At 42.1% G+C, this 26629-nt stretch overlaps 1 protein-coding gene across 1 annotated transcript; it reads left to right on the top strand.

The window, feature by feature from the left end:
- Nucleotides 1-887: 887 nt before the first annotated feature.
- Nucleotides 888-25587, top strand: LOC137152107 (amine sulfotransferase-like). Its single transcript, XM_067546630.1, is given in 8 exon segments — nt 888-1006; nt 7959-8132; nt 13725-13933; nt 16980-17019; nt 17022-17105; nt 20449-20543; nt 22466-22646; nt 24071-25587. Coding segments are annotated over 7 exon segments (897 nt in total). The 5' UTR covers nt 888-1006; nt 7959-7969; the 3' UTR covers nt 24196-25587.
- Nucleotides 25588-26629: the final 1042 nt, after the last annotated feature.

Below are 26629 nucleotides of genomic sequence, written 5' to 3'. Positions count from 1 at the left end.
CTGTGTGGCCACAAAGATATGAGGCAACATTGACCTGAATGCAGGATAACAAATGCAGTGTCTATGAACTGATCATGGATCACTTGTTGCAGGGCACTTAAGGCAGATAACACAATGTAAAAGCAGGACTACAGCCTAAGAGAATTGGTCTAGTGGTAAAGGTCTATGCTTTTGTCTGATTTGTGTCCATTTATTCTTTTGAGTAGTGACAGTCCGGTTTGGCCAATGTACATGGCAGAGGGGCATTGCTGGCACATGATGGCATATATTACATTAGTAGATGTGCAGGTGAATGAGCTCCTTATGGTGTGGCTGATGTGGTTAGGACCTGTGATGGTGTCACTAGAGTCGATGTGTGGGCAGAGCTGGCAACGGGGTTTGTTGCAGGGGCATGTTCCTGGGTTAGTGTTCTTGTTGTATGGTGTATGGTTGCTGGTGAATATTTGCTTCAGGGTGGGGGGCTGTCTGTAAGCAAGGATAGGTCTGCCTCCACAGCTTGAGCATTCTCACCTCCTAATCAATGGTTGTGAACAGGCCTCAACTGCTCGAACTGAATGGACTTTGCTCATACCTAACTTCCCCATTGTTGTTACTTACCCTTAGATGTATACATGTACCTCCTCTCTGATTTCTATTCCTTACATCTGATGAAGTGGGTTACAGCCCATGAAAGCTTATGCCTGCAGAAATTAAATCTGTTAGTCTTTAAAGTGCTACGAGACTCTCGTTTTTATTCATTACCATGTTTTTCATTCAGGCATTTTGAACTCTTCACATTTCTAAGAACTACCCTCTTTTGTAATTGTTCACTAGCGGTCAGCCTTCAGTTCAAAGGTTGGAAGTGAGTAAACGAAAAAAAAGTTAGCACCATGAAACTCCAATCAGATTTCACACCGGCTGTTGAAGTATTCCCCTGTTTCTAGGAGTGAATATCAGTCCTGTTTATTCAAGTGGAAGGAAGGAGTGTGGGCTTGTGTCTTGGAGCAGCAGAAACAGAGCAGCGAAGGTAAATATTATTCAATAAAATAATATATGACTAAAAGCATCTTCATCAGTAAATCTGTGAGCATATTAAATATAGGTTTCAGCAGTGGATTGTATGCTGTGGAAATATTTGTCATTGTTGTTTTATGGCAACAAGCTGAGTGTCATGAGAATCTAGTCCTGAAATACTTTTTTGTGTGGTTATCCAACAAAAAAGGCACAACAACAATGTGTGTTAAAGAGTTGACTAGTACAAGTAAATGTAATGTAAGCCATCATTTGTTTTACGGTACCAGCATGATGATGGAGCTTTTAATTGGTAATTGATAGTTCCTGCTGTGTCAACAGAGGAGGATGGAAAAGTTCAGGGAGAAATAGGTTTCTCTGCCAGTGCAACTGTTGCGCCTAATTGGCCATTCTACACATCAGTGCTGGAATCTGAGATTCGTAGAAAGGTTGTAACTCTTGTACTCCTGCACATGGGTGAGCATCCTAGATCAGCCCTTTTGCAGTGTTCATCAAGCTGAAAACTTCTGTGGAGCTCACAGTGCAGCCTGAAGGGTAAAAGGAAGTTGAATAACTTTTTTAAAAAGTTGAAAAAATAATGCAAATAGTAAAGTAAAATAAAATGAGCAAGGGGCTGATTGCAATCAAAAAGCAGGAACGGGGAGAATATTCAAGGTGACTGCAGCTCTGCTGGGTGAGAACATGTCATTATGTTTTATTTTCTAATTTAAGTAGTAGAATGAGGTTTATTTTTCTCTTATGACCCAACTATTTTATCATATGATGCTCTCCCATGGACACATCTAACTGTAAAAAAATATTATTCTTCAATATGATTTAAAAGCTCTATTACTAAACAAGGAGATTAGCAGATTCATTGGGCAAAACCAAAAAGGTAGTATCAAACTGAACATTTTATGGGGTCCCAAAGAGGAAGAAGTCTCTGGGTACTGCACATTTGTGTGTTTCTGTCCCTACTGTGCACTTGGGAAGCAAGTTGATAAACTCCCCAGGTTGGGCTTTTGCATGAGTAGATGAAGCTGGTCACGCCACAGATCTTGCAGCTCAATTTTTGCTTTCTCTGCTAGACAACTTTGGGCTGAGTTTAGAAAGAAACTATAGTTCTCAGACATCCTCTCTGTTTGCCTCTCTAATCTATTATGAGTAATACAGATCAGGGAGTGCTATGTACCTTGTCGGCTGTAATATTATGAAATTACTTAAGCTATTCAAAGGGGGGAAATATAACTCCTGAGGGAATTCTGAAGCAAAAAGTTATTAATTGTGCTAAAAAAAAAAAAAAAAAAATTAAAATTCCTTGCACATTTGATAATTCTGCAAATGTTATTTGTCAATAAATAAAGGAGGTGGCTTCAGCATGGCAGTGGAGAGCACAAGCCACCGGCTGCACAGAGGTGGGAGATCAACCTGCAGCCCCCCCCCCCAGGACACAGACTCAGCAGTGAGGCTGCAAGCGACCCTGACACAGCGCAAGGGCCGGGTCTGCCCCAAAAACACCCTGAGGCCCTTCCCCCTTCACAGCAGGAGCACCAGGTGTGGGCAGGCAGGCTCAGCCCAGCAGGATCCAACTGTGGGGAGTGTGGGGGCATCCAAATGAGGGTTAGAAGGTTCTATGCTGGGCAATTTGGATGTGAGTGGCTCAGTGGGGGTTCCAGGTGCAGGGGCAATGGGATTCTGCAGGAAGCTTCATGTGAAGATGGTTGGGGCTCAGCAGGGGGGTCCAAGTGTGGGAGACTCGTCAGGGTGGTCCAGCTGCAGTGGGGGGTAGGGTTCATTGGGATGGGGATTCAAGTGCAGGTGGCTCAGCAGGGGGTAGTTTGGGTGCAGTGGTGGAGGTCCAGATGCGGTGGGGGTTCAGGTGTGGGGGTTCTGGGGGTGGGACAGGTTAGGCTCTGCAGTGAGGCCCAGATGCATGGGGGTTGGGTGGAAAGGGGAGCAGGTCCCCGTACAGTGACTCTTCCCTTAGCAGCTGAGAAGCGATGGGGGCAGGAATGGGGGTGTGGAAGAAACGAGGTTTCACTCTGCGTTTTAGCTGAGGCTCATCAGAGATCTGAGACTCTTTTATTTGCACAAAAGCACAAGCATATGCAAGAGGAGAGCCACTGACAGGGTTGTTTCTGGTCAGTAAAGGGTCTCCACCTTCAGGCTGATTGTAATATATATTTATAACAGTGTTAGAATCACAGCATTCATTCTTCTTATCATTAGTCAAGGCTACAGACATAGGCAAACTGCAGTACAAGCATTTCCAGCTAAGACAGTTGATGTTTTTTACAGCACTGTTTACATTCTTTTCTTCTGCACTGTCTCACTCTCTGTTTTACCCCCTCCCTTTACCCATAATACATACTTTTCTTGACTAAAGTTTAAGGCCTAAGCAGTTTACTTCAACAGAGGGGAGGAGGGTGCAGAACTTCCTGCAACTAGGGGAGGTATCTGAGAGTGGGTCTGATGCTGGCCCGGCTGCTCCTTGCAGGGGAAGAGGAAGTCCCATCCTATCCCACCCCCAGCCCAGCTGGGACTAGCTGCTGAGCCTGGCACAGTGTAGAAGCCACCAGCTGGGGAATTCCCAATGCCCTCCTCTCTCTCCCGCCCCCCCAGTGATTTACCTCTCCATGGGCTGCACCAGGCACCTGAAACGATATGCCCACACTGCCATTCTTGCAGCTTCCCTTTGCTTCCCCCATCTTTCTGTGGGGAAGCAAAGAAATCTGCAGGGGACATGAATTCTGTGTGCACACAGTGGTGCAGAATTCCTCTAGGAGTAAAATATGAACATAGAATAATCACAACAATTTCAAGTGGGGAAAGTTCCTCCTTTACAATATATTCAGATCTGATACTTTGCCTGCAATAGTCAATCATGAAACTGAATGTTATCATGTTGATACAGATATATGGAACTTATTAATGATTGTGACAGGTTGCTCTACACACTGCTGGACAGCACCACTTCTTGGCTGTTCTGGGGCTTAGTTCAGACAGGCCAACACTCCTTCCAGTGGTTACATCCATCATCTCTTCTGCAGCCCCTCTCTCACTCTCCAGAGCTATAGTGTTCCTCCAGTCAGATCACTATTGTGGTTTCCCCTTCCAGGAGCAGGGGTGGGAGTGACCAATCAAAGTTTGATCTCCAGCACTGTCCCTGGGGGTCTCCTGCTTCACTTCCTTAGGATGCCACTCCCGCAGTGGCTGGCAGGGGAACCCAGGCCCACCCTCTACTCTGGGTTCCAGCTCAGGGACTCCTACACAGCAGCCAAGGTCTGTTCCCTGCACCTTGTTGTCTTTCCCTGAACCTCTTCTACACCTCCTGGCCCTCCCCATTCCTCTGGGTTTGCCAGTCTCTTCACTCCCTCCTCCCAAGGAGGGACTTTAGGCCACTCATCTCTGCAGCTTCCCAAACACATCCCTTCTCCCAGGGAGTGACTGCTGCCTTTGCCAACAGCCTCCTCTGCTTCCAGTTTCCTGTCGTTTTAGAAGTCCTGCCTGTCCCTCACAGGTGAACTTCTTTCTAATTAGCTACTGCTCCTGGCTCCCTGCTCTAAGCCTGGCTGCTGCCTGGTCTCCCAGCTCCCCGCTCTCTGCAGGGAGCCCAGCTGCCACCTGGCCCCCTGGCTCCCAGATTCCCATTCCGAGCCCAGCTGCCATCCAGGGTCCCCCACAGAGAGCAGGGAGCCGGGCTTCCAGCAGGGAGCGAGGAACCGTGAAACCAGGGGGGTGGGGAACCAGAAGTCCAGGTAGCAGCTGGGTGTCTCAACGGGGAGCCAGGAGCTGAGAGCCTGGGTGGCAGCTGGGCTCAGAACAGGGAACCTGGAGCCTGAGAGGGAGCCGAGCTCAAGGTGGTTTGCGGGGAATTGGGAGCCCAGGAAGCAGCCAGGCTCAAAGCAGGTAGCCTGGGAGCTGGGAGCCCTGGGAGATGGGAGACCTGCTTTCTTCTAAACATATTGTATTTGCTAAAGCTCTGGTACAGGACAAGCTCCTATACCAGGGAGATGGCAAAAGAAGGGGGGGTATATCACAGTGAAACCCTCTGTGTGCACACAATTTTTGTCAAGAAAAACTTTCCTGCACAGATTCCCCGGGTTTCAGTGTGAAAACTGCACGCAGTGCAAACTCCTAATGTGCTGGCAGCATAGATTCACACACTCCCAATGTGTGAGTGGGGACCTGCTTACTTCAAAACTCAACACGAAGTGCGGACTCCTAATGTACTGGTAGTATAGGTTCACACACTCCACACGCAGTGCAAGCTCCCAACGTGTGAGTGGGGACCTGCTTACTTCAAACCTCAACACACAGTGTGAGCTCCACAGTGTGAGTGGCAGTGACAGTCACGTAGTACGAGCTCCTTCATGTGCTGACTGCAAATACTGGCGCACCTACAATGCCCTGCTCATGGCAATTTTTTAAAACAAGGTACTTTTCTTTAATGGTGTGCACACCAGATTTGTATTAACTGAGATGTATGCCAATATTCCCCCTTTCGCAATTCTCCATCAAAATGTTATACTTATAAAATAAACACCAGGATTTTATTTAGAGGGACAAGACAACATGCCATGTTTATTGTGAATACAAAGATTTTAAAAAGCAATTGCTTGCGTATTTTTTTATACATATATATATACAAACACATACATATACAAGGTTTTACAAAGATGAAATATAGTTACTAGCCTTAGTTGCTTGTGTTAGTTTAGTGGCCAGACACGAGGATAAGACACGAGGGAGGGAACAGGGGGTCTGTTGTTGCACATTGATGTTTTTGGAGGATGATAGTAGAATTAAATACAAAGTTTTTATTTTTTTGGTTCTTTTTATAGGGGTAAGCTTTTATGAGATTTTATAGGTTTGGTTTTGTTAAGCTGTATTTGCATTTTGGTGTGATTATTAATTATTTATGTCTTGCAAGCATGACTATTGTTATTTTTTATAGTTTATTTTGGTTTTGTTTTTTGAGATAGATTATAGGGTTATTAGAGTGGGCAATTTTTGGCCATCTGGGTTGTAAAAGTTATTTTTACTTTTTTGCACATTTAAGGCTGGCGCCATTTTTTGTTACTTTTTGGTTTTATATAAATATGTATTACTTATTTATTTATATTTTAATTTTTTGATATTTATTTAAAACTTGTAACTGGAAGACACAAGTGTTTTTTAGAAACAATAATTTTTTTTATTTAAAATATTTATCATTATTACAAAATATTTTTATTTAATATTGAATTGTTTTGTTTTAGAACATTTGCTGATGTTACTTTAAGCAGTGATTTTAAAACATGTGTACTTTAATAATAGTAACAGTTTTACAGAATGATTTTTGGAAACTTTATAAACAGGATAATTAATGACCAGATATTAGTTTTGGACAGATGTTGGTTTTAAACAAACTTATTAATAGTAAACAAATTACTCTACAAAAACTGCTTTGGTGGTTTCTTACATACCAAGAAAATAGAAACATTTCACATGCAATTAATATAACAAAATCAAGCTTTGCGCTTACACCCCCCACCTACAGTGTAGCTGTGAAATTGACAAGAATGACAGCCAACAGCTGGTGTAAGTAAGGCAGCCTTTACATGGACACTGCTTCGCCCTAACTACACGGGCATAAGCCCTATGCCTCTCATGGAGGTGGAGTTATTATGTTGGTGTAGTAGAGCACCTATATCAGCAGGCGCAAGGCTGTAGTGTAGACACTGACATATTTAGAACCATGTAAGCTGCCTTACATCGACCTGACTCTGTAGTGTAGTCCAGCCCTAAGTCACATCACTGAACTTGCACATGCAATTACTCCTATTGAGTATGTTGTCTATGTTGTCTAATGACACTAGCAAAGGCTTTGTTTCACATACCTAGTCTTCTTTGTTAGTTGTATGCCACAAAAAAAGACATTATTGGAAAGCCTTAAAGAGAGTGACCTGGGTGTTAAATTCAATTAATCTGATAAGCTAACTACATGGAGATATCTTAATGCCTGTTCCAACTCAAATACTGTAACAGACATGAGGTGAAATGCTCTAGAAAGTTATTTTACTCCAATTTCATTGTCTCTCTACTTTCTGTTGGAAGGGATGTAGCCTATTTGCTCCACTTGTGACATGATATCACTAAGTTACAAGTCAAAAACCTTATAATATATAGTGGCCCAAAATAAAGTTATCAAAGAAAACCCTTGAGAAAAAATAAACTTCCTCTCCCTCGCTCCTATTTTGCAGAACTTATGCTATTGGACAAGAGCGAGAAACATATTAAATAGGGACGTATGAGAAAGAGAGAAAATCAGTGACAGAAGTAATAAGAGAGTGTGAACAAAATTCCAGCCACAAAATTAATTGGAATACAGCCTCATTACTCTGGTTGTGCATAAGCAAGTATTGAACTTTGTGCTGAGCTCCTTGAGTAGTTCTGACTTTAAGTGCCCATTTACATGAATTCTGTGAAGTTAGATAATTCATTAAAGAAATATTGGTGCTTAACAATACCAGACACTTTGTACAAGTAAATAACTGAAAGACAACATATTACACAGCACTTTTACCTGCAAAAGATATTCTGTTCTCATGCCAGTCCCTAAAAGTGCCATTTCTACACTATCGTTGTGAAACATTCCAGAGGGGTAGCCGTGTTAGTCTGTACAGCAAAAACAATGAGTCCTGTAGCACTTTAAAGACTAACACATTTAATTTCTGCAGGCATAAGCTTTCGTTGGCTGTAATTCACTTCGTCAGATGCCTGCAGAAATTAAATGTGTTAGTCTTTAAAGTGCTACAGGACTCTCGTTGTTTTTGCTGTATACTATCATTGAATTTGCTATTTTTGTTGTTATTCATTTTGCTGTCAAACCAGGATCTGTTTTGTTTATGTTGTACTGAAATTTTTGTCCTAAAGAATCATCACCAAAATAAAAATGATATAAAACTATGTTTTCTAACCTGCAGATTCTTGACCTATGAGTGAAACTGTATTGCCAATGGAGCCATCTGAAAAGGATTTATTCAAATATAAAGGATTTTATTTCGTAACGGACTTGGTTACACCTGAAGACATAGATTCACTGGAGGATTTTGAAATCAGAGACAGTGATGTATTTGTAGTTACTTATCCAAAATCAGGTAAGACTGATATGACTTTCCTAAAGGAAACAAGCAATCTGACTTTTGTCTGAAACCTTTATTAACCCCATCTCCATACTGAGCACCATTACAACCTATGCAGGGTAGCAGTATTTTAAAATTGTTTAACTGTCAACATTTCATTGGAGACATTATCTCAGTTCATTCCTATATTTAAGCAACGGCAGAAGGCTAATACTTTAGAGGTAATTTGCAAAGTATATTTGAACTGTGTAAATATCGCCAAAAGCTATTCGCAAATATTTATTATAATAAAGCACATTTAATTGTTTCTGTAATAGACTTAACTATTTTTATTCACCTTTGTGTAAACATTTATATCAGCAACATTTTGGAAACAATAAGTTCATGGAAAGGGAAGGTGGTGTGAATATTCATACTCATGGATTTGCACACACAAATACAAAACCTCAAGGTATGTCTACACTACAGAGTGCAGTCAATTTATTTTAAATCGTCTTTCACCTGCTGAATTTTAGAAGTCACGCCACACTCATTGCATCGGAGGATTGCATCCCCACTAGCCAGGCTTGGATCGACAATCAAAGCAGTGCACGGTGGATAGCTCTTCCACAGTGCAACTAGCCGCAGAGGCTTTTGGGAAGGTTGTCGTCCTCCCATGATGCAATGTACTCCCCCCTCCCTTCTTGCCCCAGTCCAAACAAACAGATGATCACCTTTTTGTGCCATTTTTTCAAACTCTTCACTCTTTGCTGTGCACACATCATTACCTTAGAAGAATGGAGCCTGCTCCACCCTGCACTATTATTGTGAGCATCACAAACACCTCACGACTTATTCTGCAGTATTTTCAGGGGTGAGACAGGAGCTGCACTGCTGAAAATTGTGATGTTACAGAGGCCGCCTTGCTGCTAGCCATAGAACGAAACAATTCCTATTTGCTGCAGGCTGTCACGCACCATCTGCAGTCGGTGGAGCAACGGTTCTGGTCCTGGGAAACAAGCAGTGACTGGTGGATCACATCGTTATGAAGGTGTGGGATAATGAGCAGTGGCAGAACTTTTTAATGAAAAAGGCCACTTTCTTTGAACTTTGTGGAGAACTCTTCCCAGCCCTGAAAGTCATGAATACTCTCTTGAGACCAGCTCTGACAGTAGAGAGGAGAGTGGCCATCACTCTGTGGAAACTAGCAATGCCAGACTGCTACCAGTCAGTTGGGAATCAATTCGGAGTCGGTAAATCCACAGTGGAGCAGCTGTGATACAAGTGTGCCGGGCCATTAATAGACTTCTGCTAAAAAGGGTAGTGACTTTGGGAAACGTGGAGGACATAGTGGAAGGCTTTTCCGCAATGGGGTTCCCAAACTGTGGGGGAGCCATAAATGGCACGCACATCCCTATCTTAGCCCCGGACCACCTTGCCACAGAGTACATAAATTGAAAGGGATATTTCTCAATGGTGTTTCAGGCCCTTGTGGATCACAGGGGACACTTCAATGACATCAGTGTGGGGTGGTCTAGAAAGGTGCATGACGCACGCAGCTTTAGGAACTCAGGTAGGTCTGTTCAAAAAGATTCAGGTGGGCACTTTCTTCCCTGACCAAAAAATAAATATTGGTGCTGTTGAAATGCAAATAGTGATCCTGGGTGATCCTGCTTACCCCTTGCTCCCCTGGCTAATGAAGCCTTACATCGGGCACCTGGACAGCTAGAAGAAGCGTTTTAATAGTAGGCTCTGCAAGTGCAGAATGATGGTGGAATGTGCATTTGGATGTTCAAAGGCACGCTGGTGCAGTCTGCTCACTAGGTTAAACCTCAGTAAAAAAATACTGTCTGCTGTGTGCTCCATAATGTCTGTGAGACAAAGGGGGAGAAGTTTCCATTGGGTTGGGTTGTGGAGGCAGATTGGCTGTCAGTGTTGCAGTGGCATCTGGCGGCTCAAAATTTGCAGCCAGCCTATTGCAGAGTGCTGCATCTCAGGAAAGCACTGAAAAACCACTTTTGCAATGAAACACAAACAATAATGTGTGTTGCTTATCAGTGCTGTGCTTTTACTTTGTATCCCCTACCCATCCCACACCAAGGCAGTTCCCCCCCTTCCTCCTCACCTATCATTCCAGTCCACCCCTCCTTCCCCCTTCCTTTATTCCCTTCTTATCAATAAATAAACAGTAATGAATTGTGAAGTAGTATGTTCCGCCCTCCGATCCATTCCCCCCAACTGCCCCATCCCTTTATTCCCTTGTTATCAATAAATAAACAGTAATGAATTGTAAAGCAGTACTTTCTTTATTTTGATCCTTTGCAGAGGAGGGAAATGGAAGATAATGGAATTTCCGCATGCATTGTGTGGGCCAGGGATACAGAGGCCATTTTGGCTTTAAACACACAAAAGAATCACATATCCCCACTCCTTAAAGGGGCTGTCACCACTTTCTGTTCCCCTCACCCGGCAAGGAGTGCATCATATACTTCACTCTGTTCAATCTCCTTCTAGACTGCTTTGAGGTGGGGGCTATAAAAGAATGCATTAGCTCAGTTCTGCAGGGGCTGCAAAGGGAGTCTGTCTTGCCACTGAGCTTCCTGAAGCTCAACAGACGCCTCAACATGTCTGACTGATCACTCATTATGCGCAGCATCTCTTCTTGTGTTGAATGTTCATACTCTTGTGCTGCCTTCCTGTTGTCCATGTTCAGTTTGTCAGACAATGAAATCCTCCAAGCTCTTAGCTCTGTGTCAGCAGCCGCAGAGGTGTTCATTAGCTCATTAAACATGTCATCCCGGGTTTTTTTTTTCACCTTCTTATCTGTGACAGGCGCTCGCAGGAGTATGAGATGATTGAAGGCCACGTTGTGCATTGTGAGGGGAACAAAGCACAAGGTATTTATTGTTAACTCATCCCATGGATGAAAAGCAATATTACAATGTAAAAATAAGTCCCCTGAACATTCCCAAGGAACTGAATAGCATTGTCTGACTATTGCAGGGGTCAGAGTGCTGTTCCAGCCATGGTAAGTAAGGGGTGAGTGCATCTATGTTGGGGAAATCCCCAGGGCCCATGCTGCAGAAGTCCATGCTCCCTAGAGCTGCATGAATGTGGGGCTCCCACTTGATCATGCTTGTAACAGGCGATAGAAAAGATGAAGGATGGATACAGGTTAACTGTCTCTGGAGGAAAAAAATGGGAACACATTTACGAATGCTCAAGGCCCATAATAACGATGTCCTGCTTAGGGACTTGTGGTGTGCTGAACCAGGAAACCATCCTCGGCTGTGGAATAACACATACTTTAAAAAACTTTCTTGGGCGTGTACTGTAAGTGTGCGCCATCTTCCCTAGGTAACCATGAGTGATATCAGCCTGCTGAGGGTCACACAGGTGGAAAGGGAAGATTTGCTGCAAGCATCTGGCTACAGGCCTGGCCCTTATGCTGCTATCCTGTGTTCTGCGATGATGCCTGCACAATTACTAACAGAGTGGCGGGGGAAAAGTATCCTATCACGGTGGAAGAAACAAGGCTGCCCTTCCAAGAAACCTTCTGTAAAGGATTGCAGAGTACCTACATGACAACTTCCTGGAAATATGCATGGAGGATTCTCGGGGCATTCCTGTGCACATAAATAATCTTTTCCAGGGTGAACCCAATGCTTAAGCACACCAAGTACAAGGAAGCACAGCCCCACCGCCACACACACACCACTTTTTCCCACTTGTACAAGAGTCTGGACAGGAGATATAACCAAAGGACATACAATTTGCAGTACATACTCACCAGATGTGCCTTCCCCAGCATCCCAGTCAGTCACAGTTTCCTGCATCTGGGTGGGCTGCTCCTGTGTTGCAAATATCTCCTGGATTTCAGGGAGAAGGGATACCCCACTTGCCTGCCCCATGTTCTCCTCATCATCCTCCTTGTCCACTGACTCATCCTCACTCATCCTGGCCTCGGATTCCCCCAAGGTATCAATGCTGCATGATGGCATAGTGGTGCAGTCTCTGCTGAGAATCGCATGCAGCTCCTCATAAAAGCGGCATGTTTTGGGTGAGGAGTCAGAACAGCTGTTAGCTTCCCTAGTTTTCTGATAAGCCTGCGTCAGCTCTTTGATCTTAATGTGGCACTGCTGCATGTCCCTGTTGTGCGCCTTCTCCAACATGATGCGAGATATCTTCTCGTAGATATCCAAATTTCTTTTACTTGCTCGGAGCTGAGCCAGAACAGACTCTTTGCCCCATGGACCGATGAGATCCAAGACCTCAGGTTGACTCCAGGCTGGAGCGCATTTGGGGAGTGCAGTCTCCATGATCAGTTGTGCTGGAAAGCTCTCGCCATATTGACCAAACAGAAAATGGGAATTCAAAATTTCCCAGGGCTTGTGGGGAGGAGCTATTTCCTGTTTATGTGGCCACAGTGCATCAGACTGCAAATGTGCAGAGCGGTCACAATAGAGCATTATGGGATACCTCCTGGAGGCCAATGACATCGATTTACATTGCGCTCTGCCTACTCTGATGCTCATTTGACCCACAGAATTTGACTTCAGCTCTACGCCACTTGCAGAGGTGGTTTTATTAAGTCGAATTTTACTGTGATTTAGGTCGGTGGAACTCACATGCCAGTGGAGATGCATACTTTATGTGGTCGACGTAAGCCGCATTACGTTAACCTACATTGTCAGTGTAGACCAGGCCTCAGACTCCTCAGAGACATCCATGCCCATTGGAAAAAAATAAAGAACAATCCCCAAATTGATCCCAGTCCTGTCATAGTGTTCAAGATGAACTACCAACTATATGTATTCAGGTGATCAACATTTTTGTTCTCAGCTGTCGCAGTGATACAGTTTCTTAAAACAAATATAGTACCACTTCAAGCCTATGAGGATTGAGAACTACTTGTTGCTGTACTTATAATATAGCATAACCAACTCTTCTGGGGGAAGTTCACAGAGAAGGACTCTTTACCTCTTTGTATATTGAACATTGTAACATAGCTTTTTAGCTTTTGACACTGACCAGTTCTGGTCACTAATGAACCCTTAGCACTTCTTAAAAGAGAATTCCCTTGTATCGCTGAGATGTCATTTAACATGCACAGAAAGGACAGACCAATGTGAGCCTTCTCCATGAGCCCGAAGTAGTACTGGTGCTCTTCCACTGCTTGGTAGAATAGGGGTACTTAAAAACTCACAGAACAACAGTATGCAGGGTGCTTTGTATAGGGTCAGTGAAGCCAGTGAACAGTGAATACTGTTTATTATTGTAATCGACAGACATGATGCAACACTGAGGCTGCACAAGAGGGAGAAAAACAGTCTGTAATAATCACTATGTCACTGAATACCCTAGGTAAAAATATTTGAAGATTTAGTTATTGACCAGTACATAGACAGATTTTTTAAATATTAAAACGTATATAATGCTGTTTGGGTTCCCATCCCTGCTCCTTGAATGGACTCCCTTTAACACAACGTTAGCAAATTTTTGTACTTCATTTATAATGTGAAATAAGATAAAGTTTTGAAGAGATTGTGATTATGACAGATTATTACATGACATTAAAAATAAAATTAGCATTGAAGCTGTCTCAAATAAGGTTATTTTCTTTTCCAGGAACTGTGTGGACTCAGAATATTTTGAGCTTGATTTATCATGAAGGCCATAGGGATGGAACAGAAAATATTGAAATAAAACAGAGAGTCCCTTGGCTGGAGTATAATATCGATAATATGGATTATGTCCATCGTCCATCACCTCGTCTCTTTGCTACTCACCTGCCTTATTATTTAGTTCCAAGAGATCTGAGGAGCAGGAGAGCAAAAGTAGGTGATGCCATTTTTACAATTTAATTAACAATATTCAGGAAAATTTGTAGCTTTCATCAATAAATCAGTCCAAATCCTCTGGACCAGACGGTCTGTTCTTCCCCCAACAATCCTTCCAAAAGCAAATCTCCTCTCCTCCATGGGGATGGGGGCTCACAGTCTTCCAAAGCCCCATTCCATCTCCTAGACACTGCCAAAGGGAGAAAAACAAGTTCAAGCGAGACTTCAGTACTTCAGTGTTCAGGTTCAGCGGGGATCCCATTTTTCATGGAACTGCTGTGCTTGGTCTCTGGGTGGGGAGGGGGACGCAGGCCCACCCAACTCCACTGTGTCCCAGCCCAGGGACCTACCAGTGGCAAAGTGTTTTGCCACTGAGTCAGCGGGGATCCAGCCACAACACACTGACTGGTTTGGCCACGCACTCAACCACTCTAGTCAGCTGTCCCTGGGCTACTTCCTCCCACCCAATCCCTGGGTACCTGCATCCACTTGTCGCCCTCCGGGTCACTGGGATAATCGGTGAGCGGGTGTCCTCCGAGTCCCTCACTGTCGACCGGTGGCAGGGCTGGGAACTCCTCGGGGTTGTCAGCAGAGGGCAGCTCCTCCAGGTCCCAGGGTCCCAGGGTTCCTCCAATCCATCAGGTTCAGTCCAATCCTGTGGGTCCACTACGTCAGGCAACTCCTCCAGGTCAGGGCCAGCCTCAGGGGGTTTCTCCCACCTGGTGATCTCAGATAGCTGCTCCCAGCTACTAGGGTCCAGCGGCTCTATCCAATCATTAGGGTCTGACGGCCCTTTCCAGTCACTCAGGCCTGGTAATCTAGGCAGGTTTTGGCTCCGGTTGGTGGAGCAGTTACTCCAAACAGCTGCAAGGCCTGTGTCAGGCCTAGATCGCAACCTCTGGGAAGACACATCTACCTCCAGCAGCAGCTTTTCCCTTACTGAGCTGCTAGGCCGGCCTTTTATATCTCCCTTTCCGATCCTGGCTCCACCCCTCTGCTTCTGGGCTGTTTGGCTTGCAGGACCTGGTTCTGCCCAGCTAGAATGTCATGACCTTCCTCGGGCCCAGGCTCCAAGGAAGCCCACGGCGCCTTCCTACAGTCATCATGACAGTTCACCCCAAAAGGGGCATCTTTGATGGGTTATGATAATTACAGTCGGCATGTTATATTGTAAATTACAGTGTTTTTGTTGTGGTGGCTTACGTAGCTATCTAAACGTCCGCTTTTATGTTATCCGTGTTTTATGTCTCCTGCACCTTTAAATATCAGGAGACTTCTTGCCAAAGATGGGGGGGTAGACAGTGCCAGGATGTCACTCAAGAGGAAAGATCTCACAGGGTCAGAGATTCTCAGTGAGCTCTCTCTCTTGGAAATGTCTGACCTCCCCTTAGTCTAAAAGGAGAGTCTTTCACATTGAAGGTGTGCGATGCTGACCTGATGTCATTTTAGAGAAAGTGTAAGAATTGCCTTGTGGGAGAGATGCCAATCTCTTACATTGCCACCTAAGTCTCCCATGAAAGGAGGCATCTGATGTGCATCCACTTCCCCATGACACTTCTTTCACAGCCACCCCTTTTAGCTTCTTTATCTCTGTTGCAGTAACACCTACAGTAAGGTGAGCAGATGTGCGGTGCAGAACTCTGCATCACATGAGCGCTATCAGAGAGCACTCAGTGCAAATTTCTTAATCCATAGGAACCTTCACCTGAATTGCTTTATAGGTCAGCCTCTGTCTCCCATGCAGAAAGATTGCCTATAAATACAGGTACAATAAAATTAAATGGAACAACCTCATAAGAACATAAGAACAATCATACTGGGTCAGACCAATGGTCCAGCTAGCCCAGTATCCTGTCTTCTGACAGTGGCCAATGCCAGGTGCTTCAAAGGGAATGAACAGAGCAGATAATCATCAAGTGATCCATCCCATCACCCATTCCCAGTTTCTGGCAAAGAGAGGCTAGGGACGCTTCAGAGCAGGGTTTTGCATCCCCGCCGATTGTGGCTAATAGACATTGATGGGGCTATCCTCCAGCATCTCCTAAGCTGCACATAGCAAAATTTTAACTATAGAAATTGGAAAATCTTGTAATGCTTATGTATATTTTACAGAGCTCTTGTCGATTTTTCACTATTTTAAGAAATTTTTGATAGTGCAGGGAGTTTTTTCTCTTTCTGGCTTGTGGATGGCTGTTCGTAGTGTGCACCACCAAAAGGCTTAACTGTCTCTATGGTTTTCAAGAAATTCTCAGCCCCAAATTGTTGGAGAAATTGGCTGAGGTGTGCAGCAGTGCATTTTAGATTTACTCATTAAACATTATAATCATTAAAATCATCTAAAAATATCTCCATCTGCAAATTATCTGAAAGAATAGTAAATTCTTGCTTACTAGGATTCTAGTCTGACTACAGGTTTTTGACTCAACTACTTTACCAACAGACCAAACAGCACACATAAATAAACATCTGTTGCTGACCTAACAGTCTTTAACACTTATGCTTAACAATATTTAAAAGGATCTCAGAATCAAATCAATTTATTAAAAAGCTTAAATGATTTAAGGTAGTACTCCTGCAACTGCACTCTCTGTTAATTTTTGTGCTTTTTAACTATCACATTTCCCAAGATTTGTAAATGTTTTCGCTCTACTCCTGCTGTGTGAAAGACCCATGCAAACAACAGGAAAACCTGAGGACCCGATTCTAAGAACACTTGCCCATGTGCTTAACCTTACAACAGTGAATGTCCCATTGAAGTCAATGGTACTATCAGATATAGACAGTTATGCATGTGCATGAGGGTCTGTAGAATTAAGGAAGCTCAATAATGACACTGATGCTACAGAAGGTGCTGGCATAGACACAAAAACAACCATTTATTTAAAATCTAGATAAAATATTGAATAAAGTACTTAGTCTAATCTTTTTCAGATATAGTGCATTTAGTGTTACCTGCAGCAATAGCAATTTTATAAAACACAGATTTTTAGGTCAGTTGTGTCCCTTTAATATATCTGAGACTGTCACTCTTTTTACCTTGCAGGTTATTTGTGTCATCAGAAACCCTAAAGATGTTGTGGTTTCCCTTTTCATTATTCCAAGCTTTCACTCAAACTTGAGACTATCCCAGATTTTAATATTTTGCTGGAGAGGTTTTTAGCTGGGAAAGGTAAGGTTTCATTTATTGCTAAAAGACCAAACTCTCTTCACCGAACAGAGGCTGAATAAACTATCCATATGGATAAATTATGTAGAAGGTGGGGCTGGTCAAAATCCTGGCTCCCATCTCACAGCCTGGGGTGGAAGCTTGCAATTAATGTAGTAGCATTCACAGCCCGCTATAGAGGCTCTATGTGCACAGGTAGTCCAAGGCGAGCTGTGTGGTCACATGCATTGCACCAATCAAGTGCAAATTGCCTCATGTATCTCAACTGAGTGTTCACTCTCAAACCTAACAATGGAGATTTAAATACATTTCACCTCCACTTAGGTGCTCAAATAACAGGAATAGATGAGTATGAACACTGTACAGAGAACACATAGAAGTAGTTTTCTGCTGTTAATTTTCTAATTTAGTAGATTTCCACAACTATTTTTCCTGTTCCACAATCCCAAACCACTACTTATACCTTCCAAAGAGCCAAAAGAGTCAGCTGTCACCTATCTAGCTTCTGAGTTCCCTCATAATATCTCTGACAATGCAATATTCTCACTAATGGAGCTCATGGCACACTGAAAAAGTAGGTACTTAGTAAAATAAATTCTTCCCATTCTTCTATGATGGTTCTTAGTGTGACTATCTGATCTGCAAAGGATCTTTTGGGCCTGAGTCCAGCCTGTTCTTACATAAGCATTGAATCCACTGCTTCTTTTGTCCCATGTAGTACCATAGTACAGAAGATTTTCCCTATAACAGAGAATAGTGTGACTCCTCTCCAGTTGTTGTAGTCTGTAAGATTAGCCTTTTTAGGTACTCTGCCAATGATTCCATGTTTTCACTAGTCTGGAGCAGTCTCTTTTCCCCAGAGCTTTGAACAGTTCTGTCAGTTGTATTAGGGTTGTGGGATCAAATTCTTGTAGCATATCTGCTGTGATTTGATCATCTCCTGCTATTTTGCTGTTTTTCAGCTTCTTAATTACAGCCTGTACTGCTGACATCTCTGTTGCTTTAGTGTTAATATCAAGTAGATCAGGGTCACATGTTTCATCAATATCTTGTGCTGGGTTGGGACTGAGTTTACTGAGGACTTGACTGAAATTCTCTTCCCATCTGTCTTTCACTTGTAAGCATTTTTTCATCTTGGCTTTTTATTGGCCTATTTCCTGTTTTGAAATGTCCACACTTTTCATTGTTTTGTCTGCTTTCTTGCGCTCTTCCTTTGCTTTCTCTAATATTTCGTTTGTCTTAGCATTCAGGAGCTTTCCTTTCAGTGCTTTTCTTTCCTTGATGAGACACAATATCTCTTGGCTTATCCAATTCTTCCTCTGTGTATGGTGATATCAAGATGTGACTACTGTAGTTTGAAGCACATTGTCCTGGAGCACTGCACATTTTACTTCAGGCCCAATCTCTATCTCACCTTCCTTGACCTCTCTCAGCACCCCTAATCTGCTTCATAGCTCAAGTTGGAATTTCTCACAGCATTTTGTTTTCAGTTTTATCAGGGGCGTGCACAATGTGGAGCAAGTAGGGGGACAGCCACCTCACCCCAATAATCATCTCCACCAGCACCCGCAGCTTTTGTCTCAGTCCCCCGCCCCAGGATTCCCTCTCCCTAGCCCATCCTTCCCCCTTTCTGCCAGTGTGGGAACTGGGCTGAGTACGGCTGAAGGGATGTGCCTGGGAATGGCACTACAGCTAGCCCTTTTTCTGAGCCCCATTAGATGGCACTGGGAGCAGGGAAGCCCAGCTGGCAGCACAGTTCTTCCAGAGAGTGTGTGGGAAAGCCTGCTAAGTCCTGTCCCTTCCTCACCCAGCACCTCCAGTAAGTGGAGCCCACCCAGGGTGCATAAAAGGGAGCTTGTGACCATGGCGTGTGGGAAGGCAGCAGGGTCTGGGGGCACTGGGGGGATAGGTGGGGAGCCTGGGGAGGCAGCAGGGGCCTGTTGGGTCAGGGAGACGGCAGGGACCAGGTGGCAATGAGTCGGGGGCTGGTGTTTAAAGTGCTCCTCCGAAAGTAGTCACATTTAAATCCCTGCACATGCCCCTGAGTTTTATATTATTGACTTTCTTTGCCTCTTTCTGTTTAAGGTTGGTCTTTCTCAGTTTTAATTTCAGTTTGGTAATGCAAAAGTTGTGGTCACTCCTGTCATATGTGGCTTGATATGCCCTTGCATCTTGGACAGATGACCTGAAGCTCCAGCTGATGCAGATGCAATTGATCTTTTTGTTTTGCCATCTGTCAAATTCCATGTTCCTTTGTGCATGTCTGCAGAAGGGAACAGGGTGCTTGCAAGAACTAAAGGTTGGTCTACATGACACAGTTAGTTGACATAAGGCAGCTTATTTTGACCTAATTATGGCAGTGTCTATACTACAGCCTTCCTCTCGCTAATGTGGGGTAAGAGAAGAGCTATGAGAATGATTAAAGGATTCGAAAATGTGCCGTATAGTGATAGACTCAAGGAGCTCAATCTGTTCATTTTAACAAAGACAAGGCTAAGGGATGACTTGATCACAGTCTATAAGTATCTATATGGAGAACAAATATTTAATAATGGGCTCTTCAATCAAGCAGAGAAAGGTATAATACAATTAAATGGCTGTCAGTTGAAGCTAGACAAATTTAGACTGGAAATAAGGCCTAAATGTTTAACTATGAGATGTTTAACCACTGTAGCAATTTACCAAGGGTCACGGTGGATTCTCCATCACTGACAATTTTTAAACCAAGTTTGGATGTTTTTCTAAAAGATACATTTAGGAATTATTCATGTTATACAGGCGGTCAGACTAGATGACCACAATACTCCATTCTGGCCAGAGAATCTATTAATCTATGAATCTATAAGTTTAGTTATTGGTGTGTGATCACTAATCCATTAAAATCGATGAAAAATATTATCTATAAGGAAACTACCCAGGACATAAAAGTGTAAATATGCTGTGCTAGGTGAACGTACCGTTCTATGATGCCAGTGGATTCTAGAGATAAAAATACAATGTGTATTAGTTATCATGTAACTGACCATCTGTCTGTGGAAAAAACCAAAATGTCCTCAGAAACCTAGATTAGAAGATGTTCTTGGCTTGGCCCTTTATCTCACATTTAAGGTGAAAGATAAACCAGGAGAAGGTTGTGAATAAAAACAGGAACTGGAATAAAATCTCTGTGAGCCCTAATATCCCCCCAACAGCACAGAGAAGAGAAACTGAAAAAAAAAAAAAAAAAAAGGAATTGATTCTGAAGCCATGCTTGTGAGAGTATTAGGGTGCAAAAATGTCAACAGTTGAACTGTTTTTCTGTTTGAGACCATTAACATTTATTTCTATAAATTTTCTTGTTCCTAAGTTCTGGCTGGCTCATGGCTGGATCACGTCAGAGGCTGGTACACACACAGGGAAGACTTCAATATTCTCTTCCTTACCTATGAGGAGATGAAGAAGGTGAGGCCAGTCAATCACTTTATATCTAAGATAAGCATTAAATAAAATGTCTCCATTACTCAGTCCAATTTTTCATCCTTACTCACACTGAGCTGTACTTCACTCTGTGAGGAAACTCATTGCTTTTAAAGAGATTCTATTCTCACAGTGTAAGATACATTGATCTCATTGATTTCAATGAGAGTCCTTAAAAATGTACTTTTAAGTGTAAGGGTGGAAGAATCAGAATCATAGGATGAGATGTTCAAAAGCACCTGTGACATTCAATAGAACATAGGTGCCTAATTCACTTAGTCACAAGAAATCTCATTTGCTTCCTAGTGAAGACTATGTGCTGGATGTGAGTACAGTTGGAATAGATAATCTTTCTTTACTTCATTTCCTTTTTCACATAGCAGGACGGCAGCTAAGTAGCACATCCCATGTGGCACCCTAAAGGCAAAGGAGAATTTTTGTTACATTAGAGCTTCTTAAACAGCTTTTAGAACTAAAGATTTTTTTAAAAATCAAAATGGTGTGTTTTACAAAACTGAAGGTCATTTTGCAATTTTTTGAAAATGACATTTGATTTCAATGTCTATTTTTGTGTTTTCAAATACTATATATAGCTGAAATCTTTGAAAAATACAGAACACTTCACAATTTAAATTTTTTTAGAAACTAGCTTTTCACTTTTCTACCAGTTCAGCTACCCTTTGACTCTTTAACAACTTCAGTTAGATTAGAAGATTAGCAGGTTTAAATTACTTTAAGAGTGTCTACTGGTTGAACTAAATCAATTTAAAACTGAATTTAGTCACACCTAAAATATAAACAAGGCCTGGAGTATCTGAGTGCACCTCTTAGCTAAACAGGGAGAGAAGTAGCACCCTCCTTCTTGCTGACATCAGCAGGGAGTACATTAAGAAGAATATCGTCAAGGCTGAAAAGCAAAGCAAGAAAAAACCTTTCCCATTAAGAGGTCCAACTCCTGAGATGTATATTCATAGATTCCAAGGAACTATTGTGATCATCTAGTCTGACCTCCTGTGTAACACAGGTCATAGAACTTCCCCCAAAATAATTTCTAGAGCATATCTTTTGGAAAAACATCCAATAATTATTTAAAAATTGTCAGTGATGGAGAATCCACCAGGACCCTTAGTAAATTTTTCCAATGGTTAATTACTTTCGCTGTTGAATATGCACACTTATCTCCAGTCTGAATTTATTTAGCTTCAACTTCCAGCCATTGGATCATGTTATACCTTTCTCTGCTAGACTGAATAGCATATTATTAAATATTTGCTCCCCAAGTGGGTACTTATAGTCACCTCTTAACCTTCTCTTTGTTAAATTAAATAGATGGACTCAAAGAGCTTAGTCACTTTAAGGCAAGCTTTCTAATGCTTTAATCAGTCTTGTGACTCTTCACTGAACCCTCTCAAATTTATCAACATCCTTCTTGAATTGTGGACGTCAGAGCTGGACAAAACAGAGATCTTTCTGCTTCCAAAACAGCTTGAGACAGACAGACAGACAGACCAAAATACAGAGAGACAAAAAATTATTACAACCTTTTTCTTAAATGGTGCTAGCGGTTGTAACCACAGTCACAGAAATGAATCTTTTCTCTCTTGATTAGGCCGAGGATGGATTGGCTAATGATGAAGGAATTTGCAATGGCTTTACTTGTTACTCACCTGTCAGTTTTTAATGCTACTGTAGCCACTTAGAGTGAATTAAAATCTTGCTTATGAAGTAATGTGGTAAGAATGAAGGTCCCAAATAAGAAGTCACCTTTATTCCCACCTACATCCCCATGCTCAGTTTCCCACCCTTATTTAAGTATCCCATTATCCTTTATTCTATCGTTTTATTTCTTTAGTTCTTTTATTTTTCTAATTTGGGAAACTGTTACTGCAAAATAATGCTCATTTCAGGATCTCAGAGGCACAGTGCTGAAAATCTGCAAATTCTTAGGAAAGCAGCTAAATGAAAAAGAGCTGGACACAGTTGTGGAAAAGGCTACATTTGATAACATGAAAGCTGATCCCAGGGCAAACTATGATTCCCTGATAGGCAGTTTCCTGGAACGAGGCAAAGGACATTTTCTTCGCAAAGGTAAGGCAGAAGCAGACAAATCTAATAGATTAATCATGCAGATCTTGGCATAAGATGTGTTGAAGCTAGCTGCCTAGGACTTCCAGTCACAACTTTCTGTCCTCAGGAAACAATTGGCTTTGGGGGCTGAGTGAGGTTGTATCACTGTGTAACAATACATCAGGCACCATTTCTCACAGACCAAAAGAAAGCTGCACTATGTTGCTCAACACAATATCCTAAGTGTTTGCTGAGCAGAGCTGGCAAAAAATGGTGAAAAGGTTCAATGAAGAAAGTGTCAATATTTCAAAAAACAAAAAAATTCAATCAGCTCTCTTGGAGGGCAACCTTCATTTTGTACCACCTGTAAAAGTGAAGGGCCTTCTTCAAGAAATTAATATATGTGAACTGTAGGAGAAAACGGAAAGCAGTTCTGTCTATGCTTCTATGAAACTTCACAAATGGTGGGCATCAGAATGGATTTGTCTCTATAGCATCCAGGGATTATTTAGAGCATGAAATTAGTCAAAGAAAAAAAATCTAAGAGACAATTCTTGTGTCTGTGAGGAGATGGGTATTTATCATGTTGTAGCCCTTATGTAGGAGAGTCATGAATAGCTATCAAGGGTTTGTGGCCACCCTACTCTTATGATACTGCTGAATAGGAGGGAAGCCCAGCTAGATGGGAATGGGCACTGTGGTATGGAAAAGGTAGAGAGACACTGCCTAATGTTAAGTACATCCGTGCCTGAAAAGGATGTTCAGACAAGCTCATATTTCTCTTAACAGTAACAACTTCCTGTTCCCAATTTTTCTTCTAAAATTGGCAATGAAATAAATCAGTACAAGAAGATAATAACTGAGCTGCATAAAACTACTGGTGCCTAAAACAGAATTAGTGAAATTGCCTGGAAATACTGAGTCAGATTAGTTACTGTGCAGTCAAAGTTAGACCAAGAATGAATTTGGGCCATTATGGTTTTCCACAGGGGTACTGCTGGATTCCACAAAGAACACAATCATAATATTCTCCAATGGCGTGTGTTTTATCAGAGAGGCAGCATCCTCTGATAAGGCTGGTGACATCTTTTACGTGAGAGTCACATCAATAAAACATTCGCCCAGCTAATCAAATGGACAATAATGGGCACATTTCTAGTGCCGGGAAGGGTAGATTCGATGTACAACTCCAATTTTAAAAATGGGAGGTGTTTTTACTGTATTTTACCCACACTTCCCGATCTGGAAATGTACCTCAAAAGCCCTAAAGAGCTACATTCTGGAGAGGTGAGAGAGGAAAGAACTGAAGAGAAAAGGAGCTGCACCTAACTCGTAGCCCACCCTCACAGCCTCTTACCTGCACAAGCAATATTCAAATTACAATAAAATGTCCAAGTGGCAGCAGAGCATAACCACCATTTCCCCTTTTGTGTCTCCTGCCCCAGGGACTATTGGAGACTGGAAGAACACAATGACTGTGGCACAGAGCGAAAGATTTGACAGCGCTTTTATGGAGAAAATGAAAGACCTGCCCTTTAAGTTCCTCTGGGATATTAATGAAGACATATAGACTGGTTTCCAGTTGGAAAGAGGAGAAAACTCACTAAAGAGAATGAAAATACGTCTTTGTCACCAGTATTCATAAACATCCATTGTTCTGTGCAAATTAAAGATTTGAAACTTGCGAAGTTTTTCTACTACTTACGTGTATTTGCACATCACCAAAGTACCCCAGTTCTAAGATGTGAAAAGGTGTGACACACTGTCCTGTTCTAGGGTATAATCCAGAGCAGTGAGGGATTGTGTCACCGCCTGCTCTGTAACTCTGGTGCTTTAACTTCCCTGTGGCTGGGGATCACAGCTTGGACACAGCCAGCAGACTGGCATGCAGTATGCTGAATGTCATGTGTGCTGTGCAGCCCTGAGTCAGTGCTCTGACCCCCACTGTCTGTCTCCAGCACAACAGCCCCCCCATCCAGTCTCAGTCACCCAGTTACCCAGTGTGGATTTAGAGTTAGTGGGGCCCTATGCCCAGCTTCAATTTCGAGCCCCCTTCCCAGGGACCCAGCCAAGAAAAAGAACATTTTCTCTTATCTCCCCTCCCGTTTTTCGTTCTTTTTTTCTTCATCCTCCTTCTATATTATAAGTAATAGGAAGTAAATAAAAATAAAGTGAGGTATCTGGACTGTTTCTGTAGTCTAACTTTTTTTCACAGACCACTTGAAAATTGCTGAGGGTCTCAGAGGATCACTTACTGATCTTTCCAAATGTTGTTTGTACCGTTAGCTAGCTATTGTAAAGTGCTTTGGCTAAGATTGCTTTATAAAAGGAAAAAACTTAATTACTTTTCCTCGGTCCACCTGAATGGAGTTCTCGTACCATAGTTTGAGAACTTCTGGTCTAGATGAAAGCTTGCATTTGCATTACGCTAATGTGAAAAATGTGTAAAAATAAAAAGTATAGATGACACATGAGTGGAAAAATAAAAGTTAACTTCCTCTGAAGAAACGCATTTGACTTGAAAAAAAATTTTATTCAGATAGCTTTTTTTCTACATTTTTTCTTTACAAAATCATCGTCATCATAAGTAATATTTTGTAAAGGGGCACTTTCAATTGTCAATATTGCCGAACTTGTCAAATGTTCCTGACTCGTATTTTGCAAATAATTTTTAACTTGTTTCAATATGGAAAAAGAACATTCACTAGAAGGATTTGTGATAGGTATTGTTAAAAATATTTTCAGTATGGTTTCTATATTTGGAAAGGTTGCCTGCAAACCATCACATACAAGTCCATACAAATCAACTGGTGATCTTGAAGCACAGACCCCATCATTTTCGATAAAATGAATGAAATGTTTCACTTCATCTTCAGAAAGATTTGTTTCTATGTCCTCTCCGTAGAATTCACTTAATTTCTTACTGTAGTGGCTTTTAGCATTTTCGTCCATACTTCTGTCAAAAAACACGCAAAATAAATCAGTTTTCTTTAGAGATTCACCTCTACTCTGCAATTGCACTATTATTGTGTGACAAATAACATTGAAGGTCTCAGCAATGATCTTCTCTTTCCCTTTTAAATTGATTTCATTGTCTCTAGTTTAATCGAAAAATAACTTCCTGCTTTTTTCAGATATAACAGAGGAACCTATGTTTTATGTTAAATGTTAATGCCTCTGCTTCCATCAAGCTATAGTCATTTCGAACTTCCATGACAAAACTTTTAACTGAGGCTAACAATTGTGCAGCATTCAATAAATTTGTATCAACCGTTTGCAGCAATTTGCTGATGGCATTAATTCTTTGATGTAAATGGTGCCACAAAAGAGTAAAAACAGCAATATTATACTTCTCAAACTTTTCTGCTAAGGATTTTGCTTCAGTTTTCACATGTGGTTTTTCAGAATTTGATGTGGCTATGTCTAATAAGGTTTTCTTTATATCATCATAGCTCATTTTCAAAGTCAAAACAGCATCTGCATGAGAAGACCACCTGGTGTCACAAATTCTTTAAACTGTCAAATGTTTTTCATTTGCCTGCTCCATGCATGATTGTAGCATACTCCACCGATGTGTGGAAACCAAAAAAAAAGGCATACATGTTTTGAACGAAGTAAAAAAAAAATGTGTAGCTCTCTCACAAGATTCGGCTGCAGCGTTGCAGATTAAATTTAAGGAATGGCTGGAACATGGTATGAATAAAGCAGAGGGGCTTCATTGTTCAGTTTTGCCTCTAGACCTGAATATCTTCCTGCCGTATTTGTGGCATTATCAAAGCTCTGCCCACAACAATTTTTGATGTCCAAACCTAAATTTGCAATGATTTCCAAAACAGTTGTCTCCCTGGTTGTCTCTCTGGTGTTCAAATGGACTATTCAGTTCTCCCTGCTAAAGGTCCTTCTTAAAGTCTCTCTTGGGCACCCTCCTTTCTTAATCCAGTCAATTTTCACTTGACAGCTTCATGTGTGAGTCTGTGTGTTGTCATCTGAAGTACATGCCCCAA

This window comes from Emydura macquarii, unplaced genomic scaffold (genome assembly GCF_026122565.2).
Source record: "Emydura macquarii macquarii isolate MOO-44397 ecotype Brisbane River unplaced genomic scaffold, CSIRO-AGI_Emac_v2 contig_1146, whole genome shotgun sequence".
Taxonomy (NCBI): Eukaryota; Metazoa; Chordata; order Testudines; family Chelidae; genus Emydura; species Emydura macquarii.
This window is presented reverse-complemented; position numbering and strand designations above follow the sequence as displayed.